The sequence below is a fragment of the Diabrotica virgifera genome, chromosome 6 (assembly GCF_917563875.1).
Source record: "Diabrotica virgifera virgifera chromosome 6, PGI_DIABVI_V3a".
NCBI lineage: Eukaryota > Metazoa > Arthropoda > Insecta > Coleoptera > Chrysomelidae > Diabrotica > Diabrotica virgifera.
The window spans coordinates 61,033,263-61,058,096 of NC_065448.1; the positions used below are offsets into that span (position 1 = coordinate 61,033,263).

General features: G+C 33.0%; 1 protein-coding gene across 1 annotated transcript in view; it reads right to left on the reverse strand.

Moving 5' to 3' along the window:
- The window catches only part of LOC126886074 (synaptogenesis protein syg-2-like), a 131,273-nt gene extending 112,124 nt beyond the window's left edge, over nt 1-19,149 (reverse strand). Inside the window, exons 1-2 of the mRNA XM_050652918.1 lie at nt 19,014-19,149; nt 14,479-14,685 (exon numbers count right to left, since the gene is read on the reverse strand). Coding sequence (XP_050508875.1) covers nt 14,479-14,685; nt 19,014-19,149 — 343 coding nt within the window. The remainder of the gene's footprint in view (nt 1-14,478; nt 14,686-19,013) is intronic.
- Nucleotides 19,150-24,834: the final 5,685 nt, after the last annotated feature.

Consider the following 24,834-nt stretch of genomic DNA (forward strand, 5'->3'; position numbering starts at 1 on the left):
TCAACGAAAACACCATGGTTTACACTAGAGGTTAAATAAAACTTTCACCAAAAAATAGAAAGCTTTCCTAAAATATAGGTCAGAAAAAACGAATGAATCATATGAAAACTATAAAAGAGTAAGAACTGAAACTCATCAATTGGTAAGAAAAACAATAACAGATTATACTGGGAAAGATTCACAAAAGGACTAGAGATGGATTTCTATGGACAACAGAAACAAGGCGCTTCATAAGACAACAAAGAAGCGAAATGAAAGAACTAGTTGAAATAGAACACATAAAAGAGGATACGTGGGTGGCCTTCCTGACAGAAATTTTTAAAAAAGAAAACGAAAAATCTTTACCAGAAACACCAAATAAAATCAAATACCAAATGAACTCTTATAATATGGTGGTGTACGTACAACAACTGCAACTTCTTATTCATAAAATAATCGCCACGAACAGAATACCAGATGAATGGAGAAGAGCGATCATGCTGAGGTTCTTCAAGAAAGGAGATAAGAAGGACCCCAATAACTATCGAGCAATAAATCTTTTAAATACAACACTAAAATTGACAACAAGAATTATAGCGACAAAGATAAACGAACGAATAACTCTGCAAGAGGAGCAGCAAGGATTTCGGACAGGAAGATCATAATGCACGGATATGTCTGTAAACCTGTATTGCCCCAGTTCCCAATATATCTTTTCATAACTGTAGCACTTAGTGCTAGGTTTGTTCTAGTTTATTCTGTAATTTTGAAGTTTGTTCTAAAAAAATAAAAGAGTTATTCAATATACAATGTGGCGCTCCAAGTTTACGTAAAGTTGTATTGCCCATATAGAACCCAAACGATTAGAGAAAATCTGAATAAACCACAAGTTAGTGCTAGGTTTGTTCTGCATTTTTGCCAAAGCGTGTAATTTGTTCTGTATAAACAAAAAATATATATAAGATATAATGTGGCGCTCCAAGTTTACGTAAAGCTGTATTGCCCATATAGAATCCAAACGATTAGAGAAAATCTGAATAAACCACAAGTTAGTGCTAGGTTTGTTCTGCATTTTTGCCAAAGCGTGTAATATGTTCTGCATAAACAAAATAGGTTATACAAGATATAATGTTGCGCTACAATTTTGCCTAAAACTGTAGTGCCCCACAAACGTTTATGGAAACGATATGATTCGGGAGTCGTATAGCACTGATCATTTGAAGAAAACTTGTTAGAAAAAATAGTCTATAATCAAGAATAAAACAAAAGATTTGCTTTTGTCTTGTTTGACCCCACCGAAGTTTTAAGATCATCGTAAATTTCCCATTTATTGTTATTTCGTCGGCAGTGGGAAATATAATGTCCAGTTGTTATTTCGTTTTCAGGAGGAACAAACTCAACAATGCCTTTAATTTGGTATGTTTTGTTTTTTAAGGTACCTAACTAACTGTTGCTGGAATGTCGGTTAACTCGACTAATGTACAATTTTCAAGACAAAAACATGAATGGGAGCAAAAAAATTGCTTGAAAACGTAGTAACACATAGATAACACAAACGGAACACATAGATATGGTCACATTTAATGCATTTTACAAATTCTTGATTCCCTTCCTTGACAAATACTGTGTGTTATTGATAAACCGATTTTTTATTTATGCTGAAAAAAAATCATGTATTGCTGCTGTATTTGAAATTTCTCATTGTTTCAGTTTTCATTTTGTTATTATAACGCTTATGGAAAAATTTATCTGTATCCAGAAATTTAGTGTCTCATTATAAAAGTTATTTTAATAACAGCTGTAAAGCTGAATAATCCCTTGTAAATATAATACCTACTCTATTGTTGTATAGTTTTCAGAATTACCCAAGATGTCAGGACCGGCTTCCAAGTCAACTGTAGGTACATAATATTATAATCAGATCAAATAATCTGTACTAGGGTTCCAGCTTTCATTAATATGAGTACCCAGATATACAATATTACTTACTCGTTCAATTGAGTCATTACCGATTGTTACGTTATAGTTATTATTATTTACGGCTGCCTGTTTACTAATAACCATAAACTTTGTTTTTCTTGCATTGAGTTTGAGTCCATATATCGCGCAGAATGCCACCATTCGTTTCAATAACGCTTGAAGATGTTCAATTGGTCCAGTCAGCAACAAGGTGTCATCTGCGTATCTGATATTGTTCATAAGCATACCATTAATGAGTATTCCCTCTTTTGCGTTTTCCATTTAAGATTGTTTCAGCGTAAAGATTAAACAACATTGGTGACAATATACAGCCTTGTCGAACTCCACGCTTGATTTTTACTTCTTCAGAGCACTGATTCGCAACCCTAACACATTCAGCCTGGCCACCCAATACAAATTTGCGATTATTCTAATGTCCCTACCGTCCAGACCGGTAGTTTTGAGAATATGTAGCATTTTTTCATGGCGAACTTTATCAAAGGGTTTACACATACAAAATGTCAGAAATGTGGTGTGGCACTGTGTTTCAATAGAAATAATACTTAATTGTTTTTATAATTTTCATGTAAATTAACAATGTAGATTTTATATCCTTACTTGACCTTGTATGCACAATGTAGAATTTTGGCAACAAACTTGTTGTTGTCAAAAACAAGTGTTTAAAATTAAACTTAATTTTTTTTTATTATTTTTTCATCATTTCTAAGCTTCCGCTAAAGGCCTTTTTTTGATATGTAACATCAACAAAAAAAATCATGCATTTAAGGGTTAAACCAATTTTATATTCTCCAATTTCTGAATGTGCACTTAGGCGACCATATAAGATACTCGAAATATTTAATATTATATAAAAAATATAATATTAAAATTAAATAAATAATAAAGAAATAAAAAAACAAATGGTACAGTGGAACCCCGTTAAGTCGGCCTCCGATAACCCGGAAGTCTGGCTAACCGGGACCGATTTTCATCAGACAAACATTTCAACAATAAAAACGTAATATTGACAACCGAAACTGACTGAAATTTTTACCAAGGAATGAACAATACTGTATATAACTGTACGTAATTCACATGTACTGTGCATAATGTATTTCATGTTTTTGCAATTATAATGGAGCTTATCTCTAAGGATACCGTATTTGATTAATTTTTACTATATTCTACGGCTAACACGGATTTTCGATATCCCGGATTGCCCGCATTCTCGATTAATCGGACTTATCGAGGTTCCACTGTAATCTTTATATACACAGCGTTTCAAAAGTATGGTAAAATATTTAAGGGGGCGTTTATTTGGGTTTATTTTAAGAAGAAAACTTTATTTAAGATGCCCTAAACGTCTTAAATTCTGAGATATACGAACAATCTATAAATCCCTAGGGTGTTTCATTTAAAATAAGTAGGTTATTACAGCTTGAATTTGTTAATAGAACAATCTAAAATTCTAACCACCATGTACAAAGATAGGTATAGGAACCCTTAAAAAGATTAAAAGGTAAGTAAATTTTCCATACGATAAACTAATAAAATGTAGGGCGTTTAATTTAAAATAAATGAGTTATTACAGCTTGAATTTGTTAATAGAACAATATAATATTTTGACCACCCTGTACAAAATTTTGCTACCATAAATATCTATTTAAATACGCTGAGTAGTATATTATAAAGATCCAAGAAAAAATTTGTCACCGATTTTTAGATTCATAAATATTTACTTTTTTATAAAACCTTTATATAATTTTTTTTATAAAATTCGAAATAAATCAAAACACCTTGTACTTAGGTATGAAGAACCCTTATAAAAGTACAGCTTATTTTTTAAGAAAAATTCAAAAATGTTATCTGATATAGGGTGTTCCATAAGAAAAAATATAACTTTGATTATATTACTATTTTTTTGGAGCACCCTGCATAATTCACACTGGTCCTGTATATTTCTATGAAGAATTTTTTTTAAATATCAAGTCGTTTCCCGTAATACAGAGACCGGGGCGAATGCAATAAACCACCCTGCATAATATTTTTCTATGAAATAAAATGAACACTCCTGTCACAAACTACGGTTTCGTCAATAATTGTTGGTTATTGTCGTATTTCTGATTATAAAATTATTGTAATATTCACTTTCTTCTCTTACATGGAATATAATATCTAATAATACCTATTACATTAATTTATTATAATTTTTTTTTTATTTACAATAATCCGCTTCAACCTAAGAAGGTTATTAGCGGGATAGTAAAGGCCGCGTCTCACCATCAAATAATTTGATCAAACAGTTTGAGCAAACTGCGGAAGTACGTCAAAGTGACGTCACAATTGCAGTTTTTTTGAAATTCTAAAAATCTGTGCTCTCACTATCAGTCTAGTTTGATCAAATTTTTTGTATTGAGTTGTCTAACTTGTTTGTACTTTATTTAAAATTAAAATTTTTCATTATTATCCACAATGAACACTCAGGATGTGACGTCACTAACTGTCACTTTGTGTCACTAACTGTCAAGTTTGATCAAATTATTTGATGGTGGGACGCGGTCTTAACAGTTAATTACACTTTGTTTAGTAAGTTGCAGTCTTTTAGAAACATAAATAGTTTATTAGTGTTGTTATAGTCTAAAATGTCTTTAAGATTGTTAGCTAAATGGTATTTAATTCTATGGCTATTGAACTTTTCACACTTTTCCACTAGCACATGTTTCACTGTAAGGGGTGACCCGCACTCATCACAAATTGGAGGTTCTTCTTTTTTCAGCAAATATTCATGAGAAAATTGGGTATGTCCAAGTCGTAAACGGGAAATAATTGTTTGCTTTCGTCTAGATACCTCGGGTGGTTGCCATGGTCCAACGTTGTTTTTTATCTCCTGAAGCTTTGATGATGTGGATTTCCATTTACTGTTCCAATTTTCGAAAATATGTTTTATGAAGTAGCTTTTTAGATCCATACTTACAGATTGAAGCGACATTGGAATACTGTTATCATTTATGGCTTCTTTGGCATTTCGGTCTGCTGCTTCATTGCCTGCTACTCCAACATGTGATGGGACCCAGAGAAACTTGATTCTTAAATCTTCAGTATGCAATTTATGTAGTTCTTCCTTTATTAGTAAAGCTATTGGATGCTGCGTGTAAATTTTCCTTATTACGTGTAGTGATGACATAGAATCTGTGACGATTAATATCTTCTTCATCTTGTTCGCATTTGCATGTAGTATTGCTTGGTAGATCGCATAAAGTTCCCCAGTTAATACAGTTGCAGTATCTGGAATTTTATGTTTGTGAGTCTCTGTGTTGTTAACAAATGCCACTCCGACTCCATTTTCAGTTTTAGACGCGTCTGTATAGTATACTGTGTAATCGGAATGAGAGTTAATTAGATCTCTGAAGTGTTGTAAGATGAGATTAGGGTTAGTGCTATTTTTTTGGAATTGTAATAGACTGCAATTGACTGTTGGAATTTTTACAGTCCAAGGTGGAGATGAAGATATTTCTTTGTATTGATATAAGGGTGGAAATTCCTGCCAGTTAAGTAGCTCCATTGCATGGTGGATTCTGCGAGAATAAGGGAGATTGAACTTTGAAGAGTCATTGGTCATGGATGGATCTAAAATGTTATTTATTGAAATTCTTTTATGTACATTTATGTTAGAAGCGTAATTAAAGGTTAACAGCTGTCTACGAAGCATTAGAGTGGGTTCGCCTATTTCAGCTTGTATGCTATTTATCGGAGTTGTTCTGTATGCTCCAAGTATAATCCTTAGGGAGGTGTTATGTAGCGTATCCAAAGGTTTCAACGTTGTTTTGCTGGCAGATGCATATGCGACACATCCGTAGTCAATCTTAGAGCGAATTAAGGATCTATATAGCATGAGCAGTGTTTTACCTTCGGCACCCCAAGTCCTGTGAGCTAGATACTTTAACAAGTTAAGACCATTTCGACATGAAAGAACTAACTGCTGAATATGACTTTTCCAATTTAACTGTTGATCAAATATCATTCCTAGGAATTTTATTTCGTTTGTATAGGAAAGATTTTGATTCTCAAGCGTTAGATTTGGTTTATCCTCGATACGTTTTTTTGAAAATATTATACATTTTGTTTTATTACAACAAAAACTAAAACCGGTGTTTAAGGACCAATTTACTAGTTTATTTAAGTGTTCCTGTAATATTGACGCCATATGATTTACGTTTTTTCCTTTGATGTAAATAATCAGATCGTCAGCATATAGTCGTGCCTGAACAGGTTTCGCCATGATCTTTACTATATCGTTTATTGCTATTAAAAACAGAGTAGGGCTGATGACTGATCCTTGTGGGATTCCGTTTTGTTGTTCTCTAAGATGGGATATAGCACCATTCGCTCGGACTTGAAATGTTCTTTGAGTTAAAAAATTGTTTATATAGGCTAAAATATTTCCTTGATATCCAAATTTGTTTAGAATGCTCAATATACGGTGTTTCCATACTGTATCAAATGCTTTAGTTATGTCAAAGTAAATCGCCATACATTTTTGGTTATTTTTAAAAGCTTCGTGAATAGCGTTTTCCAGATCGATAATGTTGTCGTTTGTAGATCTGCCTGGTCTAAAGCTAGATTGTTCGATAATCAGTTGATCATTGCGTTCCAGGTTCCACATTAATCTTCTGTTGACTATTTTTTCCATAAGTTTACATGAGGAACACGTTAATGATATAGGACGATATGATTCTGGGTGTAATTTATCTTTATTTGCTTTAATAATAGGAATAACAATGGCATTTTTCCAGATTTTTGGAAATGATTTTTGTTCCCAAATAATATTGAAAATTTGGAGCAGAAACTCTTTTGCTTCCATGGGAAGTTTTTTAATGAATTGTATTGGTATGTCATCTGGACCTGGTGCAGTGTCTTTTATGCTATTAAGTGCATCTTCAAATTCCCCATAACTGAGAGGTATATTAATAGCGTTAAATTCGTCGGAAATTGTAATAGGTACTGCCTCCTCCTCTTGTTTGTATGTTAGGAACTCGTTACTGTAACTTTGGTTGGATGAGAATTTTTGATAGGTATCAGCCAGTTCATTTACTATATCCTGTGGCTCAGTTAGTAGCGTTTTTTCTTTTTGCAGGCTCACAATTTGTTGCTTTTTTAATTATTCTTCTTGCTTCAGCTCTACGTTTTTTGTACTCTGTTAATAGATCAATATTTTTGTATTTTTTGTAGCGGTTCCAAATTGTTTTACTTAATTAAATAGCGGCTTCACATTGTGAATTCCACCAGGGAACTGGTTTGCGTTTTTTTAAAAGTTGAGATTTACCTACGGTTATATTAGCCGCATCCAGTATAAGCTGATTGAAGCTCCTAAGTGTGTCATCAATGGAGTCTGAAATTTTAATCTGATCCATTCTGTTTGATACAATTCTCTCAAATTCAATCCAATTTGCCTTTTTTAATTTCCATTTTTGAGTTGGTATTGTATTTGTGTTTAAATTTACTGTGTGCTTTATTAAGATTGGGAAGTGGTCGCTACTATATAAATCTTTTAATGCTGTCCAGTCTAGTTGGGTGATCAATGAGGGTTCACATATGGAGAGATCAATGGCGGAAGAAGTTCCCGTAGCCATATTGAATCTTGTTGGCGAGCCGTCGTTAAGTAGGCATAAGTTCATAGTGTTCAAAACGTTTTCTAACATATTTCCCCTCGTTGTTGTTTTATTTGATCCCCATGTAATATTATGGCAATTAAAATCTCCCGTGATTATTCGAGGGGAAGGAATTTGTTGGAGAAGATTAAGTAGTTCGGGTTTAGTCAGAGTCTTGTCTGGTGGAACATAAATGCTGCAAATATTTAAATTTAGAGGGGCAAGTATTGTTACAGCAACTGCTTCGATATTAGTTGTGAGGTTTATATTTTGAACAGGTATATTTGACTTTATATATAGAGCTACTCCTCCACTAGCGTAGTTCTGATTGGGTGGATTGGTGCAAAATCCTGTGTAACCTTTCAGGTTGTGTGTTGAGTTATTCTTGAAGTGAGTTTCTTGTAACGAAATAAAATCTGGTGCATATCCTGAGATAAGAAGCTGTAACATTGTTAAATGGGTGTAATACCCATTTAAATTCCATTGTAATATACTATTGAAAGTGATTTATTGTTTAGTTGAAGTACATGAATCACTATCGGGTTCAGATACTTCATGTTGTAATAGTCTTTCTAGCTTTTTGCGTAGTCGTGTGATTCGATTTTTTAATTTTGAGTCAGTAAAATGAGGATGAGTGTCTATGGGCCATTCCACGAACATACGCCTGTTTAGGATTACTTCGACAACGAATATTTTACTGTGCAACATAAGAAGTACGAAAGTAAATGGCGCTAATAATTATTCCAATAAAGAACAATGTAATTTGCAATTTACTTTCGTTCTTCTTATTTTGCACAGTAAAATATTCGTTGTCGAAGTAATCCAAAACATGCGTATGTTCGTGGAATAGGGTATACAAGCATTTTAATAAGTAATGGTAAATCTGGTATATAATCCTTAACAATATTATAGACATCTTTAGCTCCGCATGTAGACATCTTTTGTAGCTAACATTATCATGATTAACCATGACAAAATCAGGTATGGTTCTATTACCTAGGGGTTCTATGTATACTTGACGCCTAAAACTTAGTATGTGGCTATATTCAGGATTTGTGTGTGTGTGTGTGTGTGGAAAGAGATGGCATTAGACAAAGCGTCTTTTTGCCACAGAATTTTGTTATAGATATGTTTAAATTTTTATCTTAGAATCATTTATAAACTTGATTAAGATATTAAATATAGATTTGTCAGAATAAGATAAAAGATTGCTATTCAGGATTTGTAGCTCCAATTCTCAAACATGTTATTGGTGACATTAATTTCAAGCCTAGGTTCTGGAGAATATTAATTAACATTTCCTGCGGTATTGTTGGATGAACATTAGATAAGAGAAGACGTTCCGATGGAGTGACTAATCTACGTGCTAGAAGTACTTCATTATTTATTTTTATGGATCCTGCTTTATTTAGAAAGTCATCAACTACAGCTTTACTTGAAAGATAAACGCATACTCGGTTATTAGAGATTCTTGATGAATAAATAATATTTTTTGGTTGGACGAGTGGTCCTAGTTGCAAAAGATAATCTTGCAATTTTGCGCCATTAATTGAACTGAAGATGATGGCTTGTTCTTTCACTGGTAATTTTGGAGTAGTTTGTTGAGATGCAATAGTAGAGTACATTGGAGTGTTTTGAGAAGTGGTAGGAGTTTCCATAGTTGATAAAGTATTATTCATCATTTAATTTTACTTGAACGATTTATTATAAACATATTCAAGTACGGCCCTGGTTTTAATTGTTGTTAATAAAAAACCAGTCCGGTGTAGTGTTGATATGAAAATTTTATATAGATAGATTTCCAAATGAATATATTATTTCAATCTAATCAATGTTCTTCTACTCACGTTTTTGGGTCTTCTTATAACACTAACTTTATTGAACAGGTATATCACTTTTGTTAATTTACTATTGTGAAAATACTGGTATAAAATTGCGAGTATATCGGAGCTGAAATTAAACACGCTTTGTGGTTCGGAATCAGGTCCGGTCTGTATTTTAATTTTCATTTCACTCTTTTATTATTTCACTTGCAATTTATTTTTTCTACGAGCGTGCAAAAATGTCTACTTTCGCGCACGCATTTTAGTTTAGAAAGTTTTACTTTTCCGCACGCGTGTTACTTTTCCGCACGCGTTTTACTTTTCCGCACACGTTTTACTTTTCCGCACGCGTTTTACTTTTCCGCACGCGTTTTACTTTTCCGCACGCGTGTTAATTTAGATATGTTAATATGGTCTTAAAGTATTTATAATACATGCAGTAAACTAATATATAGATATTATTTACTAATTTATTTCAAATATATCTTATTGTGTTTATGTTTTAATGAAATTAACGCGAGAATTCGATGAAATAAAATAATTATGACATAATATTCGAAAGTCAAATCAGTAGACAATAACAGTGGTTTTGAATCGTCGTCATGGAAACCAAGATCGTCGTCATGCTAACCAATTATGCTGAAATTTTGGTTTTGACAACCTTGTCAAAGAATTAATTTGTGTATGTATTTTCATATTAATTAAATTAGTTGATTAAGATTTGGTCATTTTTTAAAGACTCGTAGAAAAAATATTGTTCCTAACGCTTGCAGAAAGTCTCTTTTCCGCACTCGACTGCTTGCCGAACTCCCGCTTCGCGTCGTTCGGCAAACTGCAGTCGCGTGCGGAAAAGTATGACTTTCTGCATTTGTTTGGACAAACCTAGCAAGTGCATTTGTTCAGAATGTGCAATTAATTCAATGGGTCTATTGAATAAAAAGAAGTATTTGCTTTTACTTACAAGTATTTAAGTATTTACTTAATACTAATTGAATAAAGTCATTTCTTTAATGCTTTATTCAATTACCGTTAAGTAAATACTTAAATACGAGGAAGTAAAAGCAAATACTTCTTTTTATTCAATAGACCCAATTAATTGATTAAGATTTGGTCATTTTTTAAACGCTCGTAGAAAAAATATTGTTCCTAACTCTTGCGGAAAGTCTATTTTCCGCACTCGACTGATTGCCGAACTCCGCTTCGCGCAATCGCGTGCAGAAAAGTATTACTTTCCGCACTTCTTAGGAAAATACCTATAACATAACAAAAATTGTTAATTACTTTCAAAATTGGGATATATTTAATAAAGAATCCACACAGAAAAATATAATAATTAATTAATTCTAATACTCTATCAGTTTCTGTATTTTTCCCTTATTTATCTAGATATTTATTTAAAATAAATATGTAATGTTAAGTTAATACCAAATGAAATATAAAATTTCTTAAGCCGGCCCATTTCAATACTTATATTTACCTGAAATCCCTTTATTGCTTCGACTTTATCAGCGGGTTACTCTTAAATTCTGCATAAGTCAATTCTTAGAATTATTGTGAATGAGCTTTATAACAAAGTTAGCCTAATCAATTTTTTTTTTGGATTTTATATTATGGGGCAGTACATTTAGGTAGAATTGGAGCAACGCATAATATCTTGTGTAACTGTTTTTGCGCAAATTTCACGCTTTGACAGAAATGCAGAACAAACCCAGCACTAACTTATTATAATATGGTCTATTTAGGTTTATCCATTTCACGAATATACGACTGTTTTGGATTATCTTAACAACGAATATTTTACTGTGCAAAATATGAAGAACAAAACTAAATTGCAAATTACATTGTTGCTTATTGAAATAATTATTAGAGCAATTTACTCGGAAACGGCTACAGCAATAAATTTTTTCTTTCCGTAATAAATTAGCAATAAATTAGCAATTAATTCCTTGGGGTTGAATTTTCGATTTTCATCATCTTTTTGGGGGTGAGCTTTACGCTAGGGGATGATGGGGCAGTTTTTTGGGTTTGGTTAATATACCAATCAAGAGCAATTAAATAGCAATAAAATATGCCGTTAAAATGATCCCCGTACTCCTTTTCATTGCCGAGATATAGAGTGGGTGCTGCTAGCTTTACCGTAAAGCTAGCAGCACCCACTGTTTCTCGGAAACGGCTACAGCAATAATTTTTTTTTTCCGTAATAAATTAGCAATAAATTAGCAATTAATTCCTTGGGATTGAATTTTCGATTTTCATCATCTTTTTGGGGGTGAGTTTTACGCTAGGGGATGATGGGGTAGTTTTTTGGGTTTGGTTAATATACCAATCAAGAGCAATTAAATAGCAATAAAATATGCCGTTAAAATGATCCCCGTACTCCTTTTCATTGCCGAGATATAGAGTGGGTGCTGCTAGCTTTACCGTAAAGCTAGCAGCACCCACTGTTTCTCGGAAACGGCTACAGCAATAAATTTTTTCTTTCCGTAATAAATTAGCAATAAATTAGCAATTAATTCCTTGGGGTTGCATTTTCGATTTTCATCATCTTTTTGGGGGTGAGTTTTACACTAGGGGATGATAGGGTAGTTTTTTGGGTTTGGTTAATATACCAATCAAGAGCAATTAAATAGCAATAAAATATGCCGTTGAAATGATCCCCGTACTCCTTTTCGTTGCCGAGATATAGAGTGGGTGCTGCTAGCTTTACCGTAAAGCTAGCAGCACCCACTGTTTCTCGGAAACGGCTACAGCAATAAATTTTTTCTTTCCGTAATAAATTAGCAATAAATTAGCAATTAATTCCTTGGTGTCGAATTTTCGATTTTCATCATCTTTTTGGGGGTGAGTTTTACGCTAGGGGATGATGGGATAGCTTTTCAGGATTGGTTAATATACCAATCAAGAGCAATTAAATAGCAATAAAATATGCCGTTAAAATGATCCCTGTACTCCTTTTCATTGCCGAGATATAGAGTGGGTGCTGCTAGCTTTACCGTAAAGCTAGCAGCACCCACTGTTTCTCGGAAACGGCTACAGCAATAAATTTTTCCTTTGCGTAATAAATTAGCAATAAATTAGCAATAAAATATAGTCTTAGTCTGAATTTGGTCTTATGAAGTGGTGCTGCTGACTTTACCGACATGTCGTCTGGTCTGTTATTATTATTTTGTTTTTGTATTCGTTTTCAAGCCGACGTATTGGGAGTTCTCTTTGAGTTTCTCCAGCATAGTTTGTAATTCTTCGCATGTGCTCGCTGTAATCACGATATACATACTTTATACCGAGGTATGAATATGGTCTAATTGATTATATAAAGGAAGAAGCAGAATGAATGACATACAAGGTCTTAGAGGGACTTATAGAAGGTTAAAAATACTTTATTGGAAACGCTTGGATAAAGCACATAAAAGGGGATTAATATTGATATGACCCAAAGGAGAAACTTAGAAGTAACTGTATCACAAAAGCCGATTGCACACAGGGATAAAAGCAAATATTATAGTCATCATTTGTCAATTAATTGCAACAGCCCTTATGTAATTTATATTTACTGCAAGATTTTTTATAAAACCTTTAACAAAGTGACTAGAAAACCTCAACCAGATTGAAAATAGTCTGAGCTTCAAACGTTCGTTAAAATAAATGTAAAAAATAAAACTATGTTTATTTTCAATAAAACCACATTTAGTTATTTTAAGTTATTTATAGTTTTAGGTGGCATGACTGTGTAATTTTAGTTTGAATGACATTTGTAAATAATTATTTGACAGTTGTCAAAAACTCAGAGTAAGAAATAGCATGTTCTTGATTCTCTTTTTTAGGTTTGTAATTTTAAGTTATTTTAGTATTGTTGTATTAATGTTTATAATCTTTATTGTACATATTGTAAATAAACTCTTTTTTAGATGAATTCATACGGCTATCTCTTACACGAATAAGAAGTATGAAACTACTCTTATAAATCAAGAACTTAAGCTGACCAAGCCAAAATAGTGATAAAAATAGATTTTCAAACCGTTATTTGTACAAATTAAGGATGAATATTACATCAATGAAAATTTGTATTGCTATAGAAGAAGCAAGCAGTACTGATAGTAAGAAGAATGTATGTAAATTTAAGTGGTTGCAGCCAACACAGTCACCTTTCTATTATGAAATGCCTGCTGAAAAGCAACTTCAAGATTATCATTCTGAACTATTTCGTCTGAAAAAAGTAAAAAATGTTTTAGCATCCATGAAATCAAGAGGATGCTTTAGAACATGTACCATTTCATTAGATGATAATTTGAAAGTGATTTATTTTGATTCAGATGGTGATACATCCCACCAGATTAATGTAGAATAACATTATGTTGTTTTGTATGCCATTGGATTGAAAACTTAGTCTTTTGCTAGCAGTTGCCGCTAGGGCATCCATGCCATTTCGTTCGTTGCAATCCGTGACTACACGCCGGCGCCGGCGTTTGTTTTGGTTGGATCAGAGAGAGCAGCATATGTGCCTCCTGATGAGAGATTAATAAGTTTCGAAACCGGTAGAGGTGCTTGCTGCACTCTCTGATTGAACTGGAATAATGATGCGGCTGTAGTTTCGTGTTACAACGAAATTAAAAATGGTTATTCATTTTTGAGTTTAATAATTGTATTTTAATTTAAATATTAAACTAATTTTAATACTTAAAATGATACCAAAATTTAAAAATAACTTTAATACGTCATTTTTTATGAACTCTAGCCTCCCCGCACATAACTTTCCCCTGCATGAATCGTAGAAAATCTAAAAAAACTTCAGATTTTCTACACAAATTTTTAATTTTCTTATACTAATTCTCCTATTCCCAAAAATTGTGATAAATATATTTACAAAAAGCACCAATATATTTTTTACACTTTATTTGCATTGAAACATACGTAACTAAAAAGAGTTCATCAACTTCATACTGTCGGTATGCGCGTACTCCATATTGTTGCTTTTATAAAAATTCACTCTCGACATTTTTCTCAATTGCGCCTAAAGAAGTATAACTTCAAAAAAATGTTTTACTGTCAACTTCAATCAGTTCTATACTTACAATGTATTTCTATTGAAGTTGTAGCAGAAACAGGTTGACTAATGTTGTTATTGGAAGCCTGGCATGTGAAAGCAGCATGCTGATCGGACCGTTGCAAGCCACGAACGATAAGCTGATTGGATCGAACTTTCTCGAAACCAGAACGAGTTTCGGTGGATTCGATGAGTTTACCTTCACGCCACCATTTTATCGCCGGCTCTGGCTTTCCTGAAACAAAATCGAATATCGATTCAAATACACAAGCACAAGAATAAAAGTATACATACTACTACTATTCTGTTAGATAAATAGAAATGAGAGGTAGGTCGTCCAGATTAAAGAATGATTATTATTATTACTCAATCATGTCGATCCAAAGCAGAGCTTATAATGTGGTTACAAGTAGGTGCAAAATATTCATAAAAAAATTAAAAATATTTTACAAATAGTCCATTGAAATGTTACATTTAGGCTTGTTTTATTTTTTAATGTGGAGGGGGGGTTCAGTAGAAGCTTAAGTTCAAGTTTTTGAGGTCGCCACCCTTGTCCACCGGCCGCCACCTTGGAAAAAAGGGTACAAAGGGCTTTGGGTACAAAATCTCCTAAACTAGCAACCATACAGAAAATTTGATTACACATAAGATGTAGCAAATTAAATTTTCTACAGTTTTATATTTATTACTTTTTATTGTCAAGTGACCAACAAAAAAGATATAAACAAAAATAAGAGAATATTTTGTAAGAAGTTTCCTTTTGGAGGTTATAACTTTTTTTCTGTTTATTTTACAATAAAAGGACATCAAAGCTCAAAGCGATTTTATAGATGATCTTTCAACGAACAATCTCCACTATAAAGTTGTTTACTTTTACTTATTTATCTAGGTTTTACATCGCTTCAAACTTGACACCATATTCTCGAATTCTCATAGGAATACAATAAAAACAAAACCTTGGGCTTACTTTTCTATCCATATATTTTATATATTATGATTTTAACATTCCTATGCTATTATTAAGCTATTTTTGATCCTTTTTCCGACCACCTATGAGGTAGAGTCTGGAGGCGTCTTTTTTGTGTGGTATCCCAAATAGGCCTAATCCACGGACAATTTCTAGACAAAATAATATTATTTTCGTACTTCCGGGCCTAAAGTGACAACTTCACTCCCTTGTGACAGGTACTAAAGTGTCACATTTAATCCCTCCGGGATTAAATATTGACGAAACTCCCGGAACGATTAAATCACAAACAAACGAATTTAAGGGATATTTTATTGAAAAATATAATTAATTAGAATGGTAATTAACGTTAATATTTATTAAATTTTATTATTTATTTACAAATTTACCTTAAGCATTAAATATTTATCATCCGGAGCCTCCCGTAAGAACTGATCTACCTGCTCAGACGTGAGAATTCTTGACTTCTTTGGCTTAAATCCCTCATTTCTTCTCTTCAAAAAAGCTAATAATTTTGGAAATTTACTTATATCAATATCTTCTCTAATGTTAATAACCGATTTCAGCATTGAGTAATGTGCCCAGAGAGTTGAGGCACAAACCGCTTTTGATTTATCATCGAAGTAGACTAACAGCGCATTTTCAGTAGGTTGTCTCACATTTTTTAAGCGGCACCACTTTTTAAAAGCATCGTACTGCTGCTCGTATAGTTTTCTAGATTTCGGTGGTAACAATTCTTCACCTACTTCGGCTGCTCTTTTATCAATATCAGATACACCTTCTTCACTCATGATACCAATAATTATCAATAACAATGTTTCTTTACAATGACACTAGTAATGACAATGTTTCTAAATTATAACTGTCACAACGCAATGTTACTATGGTAACTTATTTTAAAGACAGTTTATTAAATGAGTTGAAGAGAGAAAAAACTGATTGAAATTATTGAAATAATTAATAAAATCATACCGGAAGTACGAAAAGTATCGTATATACCTTGCGACTGAAGTACATTTAATCCTTCAGGTAAATTATGGCCCTCCCTGCGGTCGGGCCATAAACTTTACCTTCAGGATTAAATGTACTACTTCAGTCCCGCGGTATATAATGTACTATTTCGTACTTCCGGGCCTAAAGTGACAACTTCACTCCCTTGTGACAGGTACTAAAGTGTCACATTTAATCCCTCCGGGATTAAATATTGACGAAACTCCCGGAACGATTAAATCACAAACAAACGAATTTAAGGGATATTTTATTGAAAAATATAATTAATTAGAATGGTAATTAACGTTAATATTCAAATTAATATTGTGACAGTTCGTCATATTGACCAGTCTTTCCTGGGTTAATGCAGCAGGTAACTGACGAGTTTACCTTAAGCATTAAATATTTATCATCCAGAGCCTCCCGTAAGAACTGATCTACCTGCTCAGACGTGAGAATTCTTGACTTCTTTGGCTTAAATCCCTCATTTCTTCTCTTCAAAAAAGCTAATAATTTTGGAAATTTACTTATATCAATATCTTCTCTAATGTTAATAACCGATTTCAGCATTGAGTAATGTGCCCAGAAAGTTGAGGCACAAACCGCTTTTGATTTATCATCGAAGTAGACTAACAGCGCATTTTCAGTAGGTTGTCTCACATTTTTTAAGCGGCACCACTTTTTAAAAGCATCGTACTGCTGCTCGTATAGTTTTCTAGATTTCGGTGGTAACAATTCTTCACCTACTTCGGCTGCTCTTTTATCAATATCAGATACACCTTCTTCACTCATGATACCAATAATTATCAATAACAATGTTTCTTTACAATGACACTAGTAATGACAATGTTTCTAAATTATAACTGTCACAACGCAATGTTACTATGGTAACTTATTTTAAAGACAGTTTATTAAATGAGTTGAAGAGAGAAAAAACTGATTGAAATTATTGAAATAATTAATAAAATCATACCGGAAGTACGAAAAGTATCGTATATACCTTGCGACTGAAGTACATTTAATCCTTCAGGTAAATTATGGCCCTCCCTGCGGTCGGGCCATAAACTTTACCTTCAGGATTAAATGTACTACTTCAGTCCCGCGGTATATAATGTACTATTATTATTATATGTTGAAAAAGATATATCATAGTTATTAGTTTTTCATCTTTTTTGATGGTCTAGGCTGCGAGTCAAGATATGAATGAGTATCGGAGGTGAATTTTTGTGGTATAATGAGAGTTAGAGATTATCGTCATTGTCGGTAATTTATCTACCAATTAATTTTCTTTAATAACACTAGTTTACAACCAATTTGCGACTCGAATGAAAAATGCTGTTTTTTGTTAATTTTTGCTCTCTGAATATGATTATGATGGTAAAAAATACCTAACACGTAAGATTTTTGAGTTATGATTTTTTCAAAAAAAAATGAATTTTGATTTTTAAGTTGTGAGTATTTTACTAATTTTTTTTAACAGTCATTTGTAATATCTTGGGGCGTGATCTTTTCAAATTATTGTTTTTACTAAAAATTGTGCATAATTTGGCAACACTTGGATATCTAATGTCTACGAATAACACATTAACATTTAAATAAAGAATAAACCAAAGGTAATCATTAATCAGTAAACGTAGACATTTAAACTTATATAGTATATAGTTCTATACCGTTTTAATGACTGTTACTCCTGCATGACAAAAGTGCCTGGGTTTTCAAGGAAGAGCAAGCATAAAATTGAATATCCAGATATTTCCTCAGCAATATAACCAGTTTTTCATGGAGAAGATTTACTACTTCCAGGACCTCGGCAAATTGGGAGAAATATTTGGAAATGTATGGTGATTAAAGTGAATCTGATGATGTATCAGAAAATAATAATTATTATTTTCCTGAAAGCGACGAAATAGCACCTTATTGCATCCAACAAGCCGAATTACATGATTTAGTTCCAGACCTTCACTTGTCCAAAGGACATGCTTAATCCTTAGGTTCTAGATTACAGTAATGGATCTTTTTAAATGGAATTTACTAGCCAGTACAACTTATAATAATATTTAGGAACCGTAACCAGGAGCTATCTTCGTTTTTTACTTTGCAGGATAAAATGTGTGTTTGTGTTAATCCAAATAGTGTTATGGGAAACAAAAGAGTTACTATAGTTTTTGTTTCTAGTTCTGAACTAATGTGTATATAGTATATAAGAATTTTTACAATAAACAGCAATATTTTATGCATTCTATAACTCCAAATCTAACATTTCACCTGACCAGACAATGTACTGTGGACGCCTACGCAGAAATGCGCGGCACTTTGAGAAAAAGATAACCCAAAATGTATACGTGGTGGAACATTTTGGTGTTTGAATTCGCATTCAGCACGCTTTAGACTCCCCGGTACAGCCATTTTAATATCAGTCGCAACTTTTTTTTGTTTATTTGTTTAGTGTAATTAATGTTGATATGTCCACTATGCTGCTGCAACTTTCACTACCCCAATAGACGCACACTGCTGAACATTTGAGGTCTGCTTTTTGGCAACCACATGCACTTCCAGTTTCCATTGCATCTGCTGAAGATGAATTTCATAAGCTCGGGGGTTCTTACTGGAGGCTTGGAAGTTTGGATTGCTATCCAAAATTTTGCATGCTTTTTCCAGCCCCAAATTTTCTGGATCCACAATGTTTACCAAGCCATGACTGAATCTGGTGATACATTCGGAGTCTATGGAAACGGGCTGCATCTTGTGTTGGAGGAAGTGAGGAGAGATTAAATGCATTTTTGTCACTGTTTTAGCGAATCGTTTGTATCTCAGGGTTTCCAGAGAATCGTCTTTATTCCCGCCATATAAAGAGACGAAAAACGTTCCCCGACAACAGCGAGTAAAGATGGCTCGACTTTCCCGCTGACAATTAATTTTTCCTAGAGGTTTCTTACAAATACAATAACTACCACTCATGATGCGCTCTTACAAAAAAACACAAAAGGCTTATTTAAACACAAAATATAGATTTTACCCACAAGACTGTCAATAGTATTATCTATAAAACTCAAAATACTTTTCACAATTTTTAATACGACTGCACGTGGCCAAATAGGTAGCACAACTGTAAGAATGAGTTAAGTAGAGGGGGACCGACTGCTGTGCCACCTAGGATAATTTATAATAATAAATGTAATAGCAGGCAGATATTCAGAGTCCGGTACGGAAGAAAAATGACGTAACTGCAAATTTTGTCAATGCCTGTTTATTGCGCAAATAACTTCTAAAATACTATGTAAAGATGATACAAAAAGACCGAACTGTAAAAATGTACTGAGCCACTGTAGGGTAGGTGCGTCATTACTGAAATACGCGCTATGTAAGACCTTGTTTCATATGCATAATGACGCAAATGTAGATAGGGTTGAAAATGGGTAGATCACGTAGCCACAGTATATATAGGTTCCACAGTAAAATCACTCTTCTGTCGGCGCTTTGATCTCAGGAAGTAATACCGGCAGTACGCAATTGGCAATTCACCAGTGGTGGATGCGGGTTTTCCCTGTTAAAAGCCGTACGTTTCTATGCGAATAGCAATGCGAGAGTGGGGCAAAAGCTACTGCCAACATTGCGCGGTCGCCATGCGCGACTACAGATTTTACTTCTAATTTTTCGGAGAGTGGTTCTACTGTCCCTCTTTATACTGTGACGTAGCTCGAATGACAGATAATAGATGGATAAAGCTGATACTGGAATGGAGACCATGAGATGACACCTATTGAAGTAGAGGTCGTCCATCAACACGTTGGACTGATGATCTAAAACATTTTCATAGGAATTGGATGCAAGAGACACAAGGCCGAAGCAGATGGAAAATTATGAGGGGGATCTATGTCCAGCAGTGAACAAACGCAGATTGAATGATGAACATATAACCGTTAATCCTGATGTGTCAAACGGCTAAACGCCATGTATTTTGTTTTTATAGAATAGAATAGAATAGAAATATGCTTTATTGTCATGAAAAATTGTACAATTTTATCGACAAAGCTTATAGAAAGTCAAGAAAACAAAACAATAACAATCAAATTTACTAAAATTACATAAATCGTCAATATATTTACAATAATAACAATAATAATGAAGTTAAACAGAAGTAATTAATTGCAAAATTTAAGTAAATTGCAAATGCATATTCTACCAAGTAATTAATAAGTTTAAAAGTTAAGCTGCTGCATATGACACCCAAATATAGACAAAAAAAAATGATAATAAAAATACTACTTGTGCAAAGGGTACTGTAATTTCTTAGTTATTGATTAAGAAAATCTTCTACTGAATAATATGGTCTTTCAGATAGGTAGGCTTTTGTCAGTTTACGGAATTTGGGGAAAGATGCTGCAGATTTAAGTTGTAGAGGGAGATGGTTGTAAAGTTTTTTGCGGAATATAATATAGATTTCTTTACTAACTCAGAGGACGGGGTCGGCATGTAGACGTCAAACGTAGAATTTCTCGTGAAGTAGTCATGATTAGGTCTTGGTGGAAAGACATGTAGATGTTTACGAATTAAGCAAACGGTTTCTAAAATATACAAAGATGGAAGGGTTAAAATTCTGTGATCTTTGAAGTAACTTCTGCAATGTGTTGTTCTTCTGAGGCCAAACAGATATCTAACTGTTTTTTTTTTGTAATTTGAAAATAACATCGAATTGGGCAGCTGTACCAGAACCCCAAAAAGGAAGACCATAACGAAGATGTGACTCGAACAAAGAAAAATATGTTATTTTGGAAGATGCTAAATTGAGTTCATTTGAAACAGATCTTATAGCATAGCAAGCTGAGGATAGTTTCTTCCTTAACAAATCGATATGGTGGGACCATTTAAGGTTGCTGTCTAAAAAAATACCAAGAAATTTCACAGAATCAACGGTACTGATCTGGCTGTTATTAAGAAGTAAGGGTTGAAGGACTCCTTTATAAGACAATGCTACTGTTTTATCTACGTTAAACGAGAGTAAATTAGAGTCAGATCAGGTTTCCATTGTAAGTAGATCAGAAGTTATAGTAGCATGAAGAGTTGCAATATTTGAGTTGCTCCAAGTGATACTGGTATCATCAGCAAAAAGAAAGATTTTTCCATCGATTTTTAAACTATTGATGTCATTAGTAAAGATAAGGAAAAGTAGAGGACCCAATACTGAACCTTGAGGTACCCCACATACAATGTTTTTGAGACTAGAGTATGTATCATTTGCTCGAACCAGTTGTTTTCTATCATCCAAGTAAGATTGGAACCAATCTAAAGAAATACCTCGAATTCCGTAGAAATTTAGTTTTCTTATCAAAATGTTATGATTTACACAATCAAAAGCTTTGGCGTAGTCACAAAAAACGGTGGCAGTGTGAAGATTATTGTTAAGTGCTTGATAAACCTCATGTAGTACAGAAAAGATGGCATCAGTGGTGAATTTATTATTTAAAAACCGAACTGATTTTGTGATAAAATGTTGTTTTCAACTAGAAAGGACATAAGTCGGGCTTTTATGAGTCTCTCAATAATTTTGGAGAGTACCGGTAGTAGTGCAATAGGTCTATAATTGCAGGTATTAGATATTTCATCACCCTTATGAAGAGGAATAATGATGGCTGTCTTCAGGCACTCTGGAAATTTACCTTTCCCAAAGGAATCATTAATTAGTGAGATGAGGACTTCTAACACATTTTCTGGGAGATTAGAAAAATTTTTTATCGATAGACCATCAGTACTACAGGAGGATTTGCTTTTGATACTATTGATTGTTTGGATCAATTCAGATTTATCTACTGGTTTTATAAAGAATGAATTCGAGACCTTTCTTGAATTAGGGAGATAAGCAATGGGATCTTGTTGTGGCAAAATAGTTGATGTAATGTTTTTACTCACATTAACAAAGTATTCATTTAGATTTTCAGGGTCTGGAAGGGAAATTGTTTTAGCAGTGTGGGTTTTATTTCGAAGATCGTTTATTATCGACCAAGTTTCTTTTGCAACACTTTTTGAGCTTCCCAAACGGTTATGGTAGTAGTCTTTTTTAGCTGATTTTATAAGTTTAAGATAGTACTTGGTGATATATTCAGTGATAGAAACGTTGGTAGTAAATTTCCTGATATAGAGAAGAGAACGCATATTCTTGGAAGATATTCGGATACCTTTAGTAGTCCAGGGTTTGCGATGTTTTGTCTTAATTGCAATTAAAGGAAATGCTTTATTGAAGATACAAACAAGCTTATCCAAAAAGCACTGAAATTATTATCCAATTTTTAACAAATGCTTAGGCCAAACTCTCTTCCCATTGTGGCAATGGTATTTAAAAGGCATTGTAGTCCATTTATGCCATCACTTAAAATAACTCTATCGTCTGCATCCAACTTTTATGTAGGCTAGACAGCAAACAACTTTTAAGGATAAACATATAAACGGAGTTATAGATGATTAAAGTTGTTTTAATGAGTCGTATATTAGATATAAGGAAAATAAAATGTAAATCCTTTCTACTTTAAGACTTCGCACATTTAAAAACGTCATTCATTTATCCTCAACCAGACCGTTTAAAGCAAGTTGGGCATATTACTTCCTGGACAAAAAGTGAGAATAAAGTAAATAAATAACATAAAAGCCCGAAACTTTCATCATCAACGAAAAGTTTCGGTGAACAACGAATTTACGGAATGCCGTAACGTGAGATGATCAAACTTTTATGGAAGTTAAACAAACAACTTAAAAAAGATAAACCGAGTATAGATGATTAAAAATGTTTTAATGAGTTGTGTATCGGATTTATAGGAAAAAATTTTAACAATATTATGGTGCAACTATTTGAAGGGATTTTAATGAACATTTTTTTGTGATATAAAAGTGTAGACTGATAAATCATGGTCTTAATATCTTCAAAAATTTCGAATAGTTAAATAAGCAGCAATCTATCAAATACTATGATGAAGGTAATAACGGAATAAAAAAATTTACTCGGTGTAGCAAAATTATAGATCATTAATTATTTATTTTATTTACTTAGTGTAAGGTTGAGATGTCGATTCTGATGTATACTTGTGTTTATAGACTTCCAGAAGGCTTCTGACTTGGTGAAACATGATAAACTAATAGGTGTTTTAGGATCATTACGTAATATCAACCCCATCGAACAAGGTTGTAACTCAAGTTAGACCATTTTTTAGATTTCAACACAGGCGAATTCAGAAAAAAATTGAGCACACATCAATATAAACGACATAGTTTAATTCTCAATATTCTGGCTAATACTCCATTTAAAAAAGGTGTATTTTAACTTGCGTGTGCCATTTTAGCGTGAAAAAGGAAGTAACACTGAATACTCCCTATGTTAAATATTTACTTTCTTTATACTTGAGGATTGACAAGGTTTTTAAATGAGTTACAACTTTGTTGCACGTATGTTTAATTTATAAAGTATTCAAACATATGGTGCATCTCATACTAAGTAAATTTATCGAAATAAAAGTAAAAAAGGATGTACGGACTTTTTTTCTTTTTGATAGTTGCGGTGGACAAAATAAGTATAAAATAGTGTACTTTTCTGTAATGAAAAAGTTTAATATAAACATTACACATGTATTTTTTGAAATAGCACATTCACAAAACGAGAGTGATTCAATAAGTATTATAGAAAAACGGAAGAAACATTAGGTCGTATAATATGCTCCACACCAATGGATAACCATGATACGATATGCCAAAGCATCAGGCAAGCCTAAATCCGTAACTGAAATAAATCGGAAGCAAATTCTAAATTTTAACCTATTTAAGGACACACATGTTAATTTTGAAGTAGATATTAATAGTAAAAGAGTAAAGTAATAAAGTAAAATAGTTTAAAATTAAATATTTACAGATACGCAACAAAAATGTGAAAAATTTAAGATATTTTATACCATGTTTTTTTCATAGTGATAGAATATTATTGTTATTGTAAAATTTATAATTTCCAATTAAAATTGTGTTAACTGTGAGTTGATATTTGGTTTAAATATACTATAAAAACTAATTTTCTCCTAGCTATATTGCAAATAATTCAAAACATACAACCTTTTAATAGTTAAACGGGAAAAGTAATTGACACGGAGAGTGTAAAATGGTTGTTAGGCGAGTTACAACCTTTTTCTACGAATACTTATGTTTATACGAGTTAGGACAGGTGTGGGAAAGACTGATAAATTTCATGTGAAAGTAGGATTGAACCAAGGCTCTGTGCTTAGACCGTATTTATTCTCATTAGTTTTGGACCAGATAACAGCAAAACTACAGGGTAACATTCCATGGTGCTTAATGTATGCTGATGATGTCGTGTTAGTAGGAAATAGTGAAAGAGACTTAGAACAAAAACTGGAACAGTGGAGACAAGCTCTGGAGGAAAAAGGTTTAAAACTT